The sequence below is a fragment of the Anneissia japonica genome, unplaced genomic scaffold, assembly GCF_011630105.1.
Source record: "Anneissia japonica isolate Jap-2015-1 unplaced genomic scaffold, ASM1163010v1 scaffold288036_len564833_cov171, whole genome shotgun sequence".
NCBI lineage: Eukaryota > Metazoa > Echinodermata > Crinoidea > Comatulida > Comatulidae > Anneissia > Anneissia japonica.
In genome coordinates this window covers 6,096-16,500 of record NW_022706414.1, presented here as the reverse complement: position 1 = coordinate 16,500, position 10,405 = coordinate 6,096, and the positions used below count along the sequence as shown (strand labels likewise).

Below are 10,405 nucleotides of genomic sequence, written 5' to 3'. Positions count from 1 at the left end.
TAATTCTTCCTCTATGACAAAAATATTTAATTTTCTTAGTAAAAATAAAATACCCAAGGATTTGAACGGAATACCCAAGAACCCAAGACCAAGTCAAAATACCCAAGATCTTGGGTGTTACGATGAGGTGTTATTGGCTAACAGAATGTTATATTTTCTTGCTATACGTCATCTATGCCTATTACTTCTTATTCATTTTGAATATGAACGAAATGTTCGTCAGAAATTACCACTGTTAAAACAATACATCGAAAAACTGTCTTAATGCCGAACGTAAAACGTGATTTCTAAACGCTAATTTAGAATCAGTAAATTTTTGTACGCATGCTACAACACGTCATATTATCACACTACTCAAATAACCAGAGGTGACGGAACTAGGGGTGCTGCGTTATCGAGAGTAATGTGCGACCGGAAATTGTCTGCAGTCAGTTGGTTGTTACCATGCGCTAGTGATGTTGGAGTACAGCAAGATGAAACTATATGTAATGCATGAATGCGTGTAGCACTATCTCCTTGCCATACAAATTACAGCTCCCACTGACGTCTCAGTCGAGAAATACGGGTAGCTAAAGTTTTTCTCGCAAATCTGACTATAAAAACCATATAAATTTCACGTTCCACTTCTGACTCCGAGTTGCGCCTCGCACACGCCGCTGAGGGCGGCGTTCCGGGAACCTCGAAATTTCACGTTCCACTTCTCACTCCGAGTTGTGCTTCGCACACCCCATTGACGGTGGCGTTCCGGAGCACTGCGTCCTGATTAAATGCTGTTTCTTATACTATCAATACCAAGGATCTCGCTAGCTACACTTAAGCGTGGCGGTCCCGCCACGCTTAGGCGGGAAAACGAAATGACCGCCACGCTTAGGAAAAAAGCAATTGAACTAAAAATAAGTAGGCCTACATAAGCAGGCCCGTATGCGGGGGGGGGGGGGAGGCGGTTTATGGTTCGGGAGAACCCCCTTTTCTAGCAAAATCCCCCTCTTTTCTGGTGAAACCCCCTCTTTAAATTTCCCAAATAAGTCCTCCAATCCAACTAATGCACTGCAGACCTACCCAGACACAGATATTTTCAAACACATCTGCTTATAGCATTATTTAGACCTGTAAAGCACAAAATTCCTCTTGCTTTGGGAGTTTCGCCAACCCCACCGGGGCACTGACTGTGGACCTCACGCCCAGAATCCACCCCCCCCCCCCCTCAACCCACCCCCCCCCCCCCCTCCTTGGAAGAGCCTGGCTACGGGCCTGCTAAAGTATATTTATTTTATTCAACAACAATAAATACCGAAGTGTCGAACCGCAGGCAGTTCCACAATGTTCCCATGGGGAACAGTACTTGTATAATCGCACATCGTGAGGCACCGCTTTCAAGGCAAGCGAACTGCAGGATCTTGGTGTATGCCTCTTGTGCGTGCAAGTAGCACCAGCTCAGGGAGGTCCCTGGTTGGCTAGTGGATAGAGCGCGTTCAGTACCGTGCATAATGCGCGACGATTGGAATATTAAGTGCCATATTTTCTGAACGGTGATTGATAAAAAAAAACATTAATTATTAATTGAATTTATGCAAATTTCTTATGAAACACGTTTTTTTTTTTATAGAAAAAATTTGGCTGGGTATTCCTCAATTAAAAAAAGAAAAAGAAAAAAAGTAAGGCTAAATCAGCATACCCAGTTAAATTTTTTTTTTCTCTTTTGTGGGGTCGTCCCACTTTTATTTATTCCTTCATTTCTTTGAGCATAACTATACCCAGAGAAATTTTTACTGATAACTCACGGTTAATCATTATGAAGAAATTATTCCGCGATTGAAAATGGACGGTTCCAAACAGGCCTTGTTTATCCAGCAATTCTCAAGTTTTCCTTATGACTATGCGCAACGCTTGTCCTCAAGACACCGTATATACTCACGTATAAGACGACCCCCTGCTTCATTGTCGGAATTCCTAATTTTTCTGCTTTTTATGGTCTTGATACTGCATCTAGTTGGTTGCCTATAAACGGAGTAAAATGCAAGGCTAATCTTCCAAAATTTTGAACGTCAAAATCTTATTTCCCCTTATTTAAAATTGTTTTAATTTAAATTAACATTTAGTAGCTTGCAGTAGTAAATTCATGTGTTACGGACATACATACACACACACACACACCTACCCACCCACCCACACACACGCACACAAAGGTGTGCGTGTGTGTGTATATATAATTATTAACAAAACTATAATTTATTAAAATATACAAATTCGTGAGAAAATATAAATAATTGTCACAATATATAATTTTTTATTTGTTTACACCAAATCAGTTTTAATTTAAAAGGGTAATGTTGAGTTCCTCCTAAGTTTTAAGTTCTTTTAGTTACTGAAGATGACTGCAGTGTGATACAGCATAAACATATTGATTAAACCTTCTTGCTTTCAAACTCGTGTTGTTTATTACAGTATATCCCGTCGATCGTTTGGATCTATAATATTCATGATTTGAGTTATATTAGTAAGATTCATTTATTCATTCATTCTGTTTTTTTTTTTGGGACATTGCAGTACAAAACTAAATTGAGTCAATTTACAAAATCAATCTTAAGAAATACATTAAAAACCAAATACAAGGACATACATATAACATATATATACATATATATATATATATTATATACATAATTATTATTAAAACTACAGTTTATTAAAATATACAAATTCGTCATACAAAAGTCATTTTTAATTAAAAAGGGTAATGTTGATTTTTTAAATCTTTCCATACGACACTGATAGTTTGCTAGCGTTTCTTAGTTTTTTTTAAGTTGCTTCAGAACGGGTCATGGAAAGAATATCATCCATATTTCTACGGACTGTCCCCCAAACTTCCGGACGAGATATAAACGGCGGTCACAGGGTCTCTCCAGAGAAAACTGCTCAAGCTGAGCGGCAGTATAAGAGAAGTACTGCCGCCCCAGAACAATTCTTAAAACTTTTTCCTGGACAGCCTCAGTCCGGAAGTAAGGGAGGAGTGCCACTTCGATGATAGGGCGTATAAATGATTTGAGACACACGTGCTCCAATTTTCTTTTAAAACTGACAACATATGCAATGTTCTATTGGCCTTACTGTTCCGTTGATATGGACATCGCATTTTAAGTTTTCCTGAATTGTTATGCCCAGAAGTTTCATTTGCCTAACTGATTCCACTCCGACTCCGTTATAATGAAGCTCGTCATAGAAGCCAGTGTCTTACAAAAATAAATTATTAAAAACTAATCAAAAGACTGAATGCAAATATATATTTCCTATTTTTTAAAATAACACATTCTTAAATAATGATATCCAGAATGCACATAGTAACAATAGATAAACACCAATTGTTACTATAAATACAATAAATGATAAATTTAAAATTGTAAATTTTGTGGACATGATTTGCATTTACATTGTAGTTGAAATCCAAAAATATTTTGGGTTTTTTTTTTAAATATAAAAATAGAACTTGTCAACTATAGAAACATTGGGCTTATTTGACTGGTTCATTCCGTTGACTACAATTTTTCGTTGAGTATTATTTTTATTTGACTGGTTTGTAAAATAGACTTCGTTGACAACAAAAATTAACGTAAACCATAGTGCGTTAATCAGTGTTAAGTTATCCATATGACCAAAACAAACGTGGCCGATTAGTTAGTTTAGCAACAACATTTGCATTAATATAATTTAGATTAAATTTCAGAAAATAAAAATTATAATATTTACCCACATGAAGTCAAAAAAAATAATTGTAGGTTAACAGAATTCAAAAAGTGGATGGAAATTTTTCACGAAAATAAACCCATGCTGCCACAAGCCGAAGAAACCTTGATTACACAGCGTGTATCGCGGTAACTATGCCGCCATTTTGTTTTGTCGAGTATTTACCAGTTTTCCATTCGACTGGATTTTACTACTGCGCAGGTGGGTGTGGTTTACCGATAAACGACCAGTCGAATACGGCCATTGACATTAAATAAGTATTGTATTTGAAAAAAAAAATAAAATTAATAAATAACTGTTACCAAGTTCGATGACTGTGATAACTATTATGTCAAGAAAACGAGAAAAATATTAGTCTAATTCGTCTCAAATACACCTAACAAAAACATTTTCTGAAATTCAGTCAAGTTTGAAAATAGTCATTTATTTACGCCATGGATGTCGCTATCGTATTGTGTGAAGACACACTTCTCTTTGTAATCTACATTTTTGAAATTTCTATATTAAATTACATAATAACAATCTAAAGATAATACTGTCAAAATAAGAACAAACGAAACTATACTGAACTGATTACATCACACATCTTTGGCTGACAATATACAATGGAATAGGCTATTATTGATTTCTATCAAAAAAAAAAAAAAAAAGGTGTTTTTCAAAAATTAAGTTTAGAAAGTTAATAATTAAGAATTTTCCAGTCTGTTTATTACTGATCCCTCAAGTTCACTTTAAAACGTATCTGATTCTATTTTGAATATGATTACAAACGTTTGATTATTATTATGTATTTCATATTTAAAACACTTTCAGAGTATCTATTCTAAAAGAATTATATTTAAGAGGATGCAATCGATGTTATGGTTACCATGTCATTTATTTTCTAAAGGATGTCTTTGTCTTTAATGTTTTGAGTGTCTCTGCTGAATAGTCCTTGTGTGGAATTGTTGTGCAGTTTGATCAAGAATTTATCAAAGGGGGTGGGGGAGGGGGGTGGGCAGAACAGTTTTAAAATAAATAAGCGAGTAGCACATAACATTGCACTGAAATTTAAAAAATTGTGGCAAAACGGGACATATTCCCCCCACCCCCCTTCCATGTGCGCTCCCTCTCCCCTACTGGATTCGGGCCTGTTGTATTGATAGGGTTACCCTCTTGTACATGCAAATACAGCATATATACAGTAAGCTTAGCCTATTTTGGCATGAGAAATGTTTCTCCTGAATAAAATAGGAGGATGCATGCATATTGAGTTGCGTACTTACGTAAATTCAAAGTATTGATTGGTGGAGCTGGCTTAGCCCTAAACTTAATGCACTATGGCATTGCGGAAGAAGAGCCATATTGATCCGACCCGGATTCGAGAGAGAGAGAGAGGGTAGGCCCTAGCTAACTAAACTAAACCTGAACCTAGGTCTAGCCTATGACTGTAGGGCTAGGCTAGCCCAGTATGATTAGGCTGAGCTTATACAATGGCTTGTACCGAGGTGTATCTTTATTTTTACCTGATCGATTTCTAAAACATGCTATTTATTGCTGTTTTGAACTTAATGACTGGTTCTTTTACGGCCTGCCGCGATTTTTCTTAGACATAAGCACTGCGGTACAGAATAGATGGGCTACTGTATTTACGTGACGTAAACAACTTACGAAAGATGACGAAACAGGTACTGATTTCTCACCCGATCTGGTTTTCTTGAATGTATAACATATGTGAATAATTTTAATGACCTACTTAAAGTTTAGTTATGAAATTATAAGGCTCACTGTCATCTTGGCTGGCAGTATATCTTTATTAAGATGTTCACTTTAAAGGAGAAAACGGCATTGGAAGAAGTGCTTTTGACGTTACATGCTCTGTCATAAACCTCTCAACTGCTGCACCTTTAATATAAAAAAAAAAATATGTAAATAAAAAGTATTTAGTTCTAAACATATGAAAATAGAACATCCTAAATTAGATTTGATACAGAATTTGCATATGTGGCAAAGACAAGCCAAACCAGTCACTCGTCGCAAATCGTGTTTCAGAGAAAATGGCCAAAACATTCTGAAATGTCAAATTTTTAAAAATCTATTTTATAAAAAACTATCTTTAAATCCTTAAAAAGATGTGTAGATATATAAATGTTAGTTTAGTGCAATAAAATTGATTTTTAAAAATTTGACATTTCAGCATGTTTTGGCCATTTTCTCTGAAACACGATTTGCGAGGAGTGACTGGTTTGGCTTGTCTTTGCCCCATATTGTAATGCTACAGCTCAAAAATGGCGTATTTAATCATGTGACTTACAAGTTGTCAATATAAAGTCATTATTAGTTTTAAAAAAATCTAATGGAATATTTAATAAATACAAATATTCCATGCAATATTAATTAGAAATTACCCAAAAGGTAAAGTTTGGAAGGCAAATGGGAAAAACCCATAAAACAGCAAACGGCTATATAATGCAAAACAATTTAAAATTAAAACGAAAGCATCCACTGGAAGGAATCCCAATATCTGCAGATGGATCCGTTTCGGCCTTCCAGGCCTCATCAGTGCAGCTAGGGTACAGACCCAAATGAAACGTTCGACCAGCTTAGGTAGGGCCCAAACTAGTCCCACGACCATTAATGATTACAGAACCAAACCAAGGCAATATATACACACATCCCAGGTGTGAATGCAAATAGTGGAATATAAGCTATGCGGTTTGGTTCCAGTAGATACAGAGAATATTTTGTCATTCTTAACGCGTCCTACAAAATTCTTACAAGACAGCACTAGTCCGTGAATTTGTGAACAAGATCAGAGATCTAAAGTCTATGCAATCTCTACCGTGCATCAATGGCGGTGCTGGATCTCAATAGAGATTCTTAAATAATATATACGTTTGGAAGACAAATGAGAAAAACCCATAAAACAGCAAACGGCCATATAATGCAAATATATATATATATGTATATATATATATATATACACATATATATATATAATGCTATATCATTTGGCTTATTTATTGAGGCTTGCCTCTAAAGTTTAGTTCTGGCCTTCCTGTTTACTTGTTTAGGCTGTTTATTCTAATCTCACCCAGCCTATTGTTTACAAAATTCTCACTTTATACTATCTAGCTTTTTCTACCCTCACTCACTCGCCACTGAGGAAGGACTAGTGTTGTCCGAAAGCTCTGGTTCTATTTCTGGCTGTTTACTTACGTCTACTTTTTAGCTGTTGCTTATCATTTTTGTATCTCTACTGAGATCCAGCCATTGTTTCCCACAGCATTGTTGTTTTTCAGTATTTTGCCTTTTAATCTATATAATGCTATAAATATATAAAAATACATTTTTAATGTTAAAGAGGAATCTGCAAGTGTAAAATAATAGGTGCCCCAACCGGGATGTTGCTGCGGTATATTTAATGATATTTGAGCACCTGTTTCTCTGACTTCAGGTAGGCTTTCAATTTCTGCTTTCTGCTTCAGGCGATGATCAAGACTTTCATAGTTCCACAATTGATAAACTATGGATAAAAGAAATGCATTTATATTATGAGCCATGAATATCTACTTCTAAACAAAAATTCAATCAGCAAAGAAGCCATTATAACAAAGAAAAGAGACGATGTGATACTAGTAGGAACGTATCAGGTAGACAACATAAATTCAAACATAAATGCCATAAAGACAATCAATTGCGGGCTTAAAAACACATCACCAGAAAAATGAAGTAAAATTAAATATTTTATAGATACATTTCGTACCAAGTAACATGCATGTACCCACCCACCTACCCCATCCATTCACTTCCCTACTAGGATCACAACTTACATGAAGAGCTTTGGCCAAAGTCTCCACTCCAAGCTCCCATAAGCTTGCCATACTTGTGTTTACTATGTGCTTCGGCTTGTGTTAATACTGACCGTTTCATAGCATCACCCCACACCTGGGGTCCACCTGGCTTCATTAACATTTCTTTCAGTTCATAAACACCTGAAAGAAGTCAATATTGTTTATTACTAATTTTATTTCACAAACTATATGAAGGCTTACAACTTGATAATAAATTATGATATTAAACAATGATGACATTTGGTATAATGCTTAATGGGAGAGAATCATGCGTTTCCTACCTGCTTCTTTAAATGGTTGTGATTCTATAGAGCACCAAGGCACTTGGTTCATAGTTGCATTGTCCTGCCATGCCAACATTTTTAACATCTTCATTAGGTAAGTACTCAACCAGGTCTGATCAGCAGCTAAATTAGCCCGTACTTCCTTGCGATGAGTGTAACTATCTACAGTAACAATTTAAAAATGCATTTGAAGATTGCAGACAATTTTTGTTGTAGGAAATTACAATGTACTGTACATTACTGATGTAGAATGTGTTGGACCGATTTCATAAGACTGGTACATGCTTTAAGGCTGACGTGTTGCATGCGGCATAATTTTCAATATACACTTTATATCACCGCCAGTCAGTGAACTTACAAACCCTAAATTGTCAGATTCCCGGAAGAACGGGCTTCCCCTAGACCATTTCAGAAGGCTATCATTGGAAAAATTGGCCTTCTAGTTGGGAACATCGGCCCACTGACCTCCTTCCCGGGCAAATTCTTACACCACTACTGCTGTCTTAAAGATAACGTTTTTAGTGCTTTAAATTTATTTCTTCATCTCTTTTATATAATTAAGTGTTTTTTGTCTTGTGTGTTTCTCGTCTCTTACTTTTTAAGGACACCATTGGAATTAAGTCTTAGGACTTTATGGGCGTTCCTGGCATCTTTTCGTCCCTTGTCATTCTGTCTTCTTTCTTTCTCTTGATTTTTTCTTTTTTTTTAATGATGACCTGTTTGCTTGTGTTTTCACCTTTTTAATGTTTTAACCTGGTGCTTTTAACTTTTTTCTTTTGAATTGATTTTTCATGTTGCTTTTTGAGGCCAAATAAAGTCAAGTTAAGTCAAGTCTTTGTCCACAAAAAAAAAAAGATCATGGCAGTCTGCCTCAAGGAAAATCAGTAAAAATGAACAACAGCAAATGAAATACAAATGTGTTGTGTTTTGGGGGTATAATTAGACCACTCAATATTTCAATCTAGGTCAAGTTATTTTTAGAAAGCATAACTGCTTTATGTTTCCACCAATAATCAAATCTATTGATAGGCCTAATCAAAATTATTTTTTTTTTTTTACAATCTATTGAAAACTCTCTAAAATGGCCTTGGAGATTGGAGTGAATTAGCAGTTTTGTTAAACATGAATGATTGTGCAGTTTAATTTTTATTCAGATTAAGATTTTCAGTCATGTTAATAAAATCAGCTTCTGTATCTAGCCTATTGAATGTATATTACATTGAACAGTACTCACCGTATTCCCAGATATGAACTGCCTGATTCAAGGCACCAAGATCAGCCAACCAATACCCAATGAGTTTTGAATGAGCAAGGCGAAGATGCAGCATCTCATTGGTAAGCTTTACAAAGTCAGGAAATGCATTTGGCAAAACAGCATAGGTCCTTAATTCATAGCAATTGCTTTTATAAGAGGATGTTGCAAAGAATCTTCTGGTACAGCCGCCTTGTATTGCTAGTTCAGACCTAGCAAAATTTTGTAGAACCTGAAATATTTTAACAAATATTAAAGTAAATATCTTTGAGCGAAGGCCATTGCCAATGAGAAAAAAAAAAAAACAAAAACAAAAACAAAAAAACGCCAGCAGCGAGCCAAATCGTTTAATCAAGGTTTAATGTATGCAATTGTTTCAATGCATTTCTTGCAATGTGCAGTGTGCTTGTGTACCGCTGTGTTTATGAATCTGCTCCTGCTATTTAAAAGGTCTTATTCACAGACATGATTCTTGTTGTTGTAGTGGATTAATGTCCACTGCTGATGTCACAAGACTTGTTGTTACCACTAGACGTGTTTCTAGTGACGATGCATTTATTGTCATTGGACCAGGTTATGGAATAACTTCGCAATTAGGAAAAGAAAAGAAAAAAATAACAGCTTCCTGGACCAGAAAAAATTCCACAAGGTAGCGCCGGCTTAAAATAGGACTACCAAAGCATGAAACCACTACGACAAAATTCTACAAGGTAGCGCCGGCTTAAAATAGGACTACCAAAGCATGAAGCCACTACGACAATAGCTCTTGTAGAATAATGCCTATATGGCATTTCATACAGATTCCGAGCAGTTGACCTTTCGCGGCGGCTGATATTGAGAAGTCATCATAACTTACATCAGAGTCTCCTGAAATTATTAATGGCTATTATGATTAAGAAGCCTAACCAAGGCCGATCTAGCTAAGCCAACGCTTATAGAAAATAGTCTCATTGTACTTTTTGTAGAATAACCGGCCTACCCTACTAGGCAGGTATCTTGACCTGCCTGGCAACTACACAAAAACGGGCCTTTCGTCTTTTTTACTGAGTAAGCTGGAGGATGTAGAGTGTAGAAACACCGCCGAAGGTGTAGCCTAGAATTCGATCCAACTCGGCCACAAAAAATTTGGCTACAGTCAACTCGGCCACAAGTCATCTCGGCCACAAATCAACTCGGCCACAAGTCAACTCGGCCACAAGTCATTTACTGGTACTACATTGTAATAATTATTATTATTGCTGTTATTATTGTTGTCATTGTTGTTATTATTATTGTTGTTTTTATTACCGTTAGTT

At 36.0% G+C, this 10,405-nt stretch overlaps 1 protein-coding gene across 1 annotated transcript; it reads right to left on the bottom strand.

Moving 5' to 3' along the window:
- Positions 1 to 4,589: 4,589 nt before the first annotated feature.
- On the bottom strand, positions 4,590 to 9,342 carry LOC117106127 (protein NipSnap homolog 3A-like; the record flags this gene model as incomplete). Its single annotated transcript, XM_033247474.1, has 5 exons — positions 4,590 to 5,625; positions 7,160 to 7,246; positions 7,554 to 7,715; positions 7,856 to 8,020; positions 9,093 to 9,342. Coding segments are annotated over 5 exons (744 nt in total), but the record flags the coding sequence as incomplete, so codon positions are not given.
- Positions 9,343 to 10,405: the final 1,063 nt, after the last annotated feature.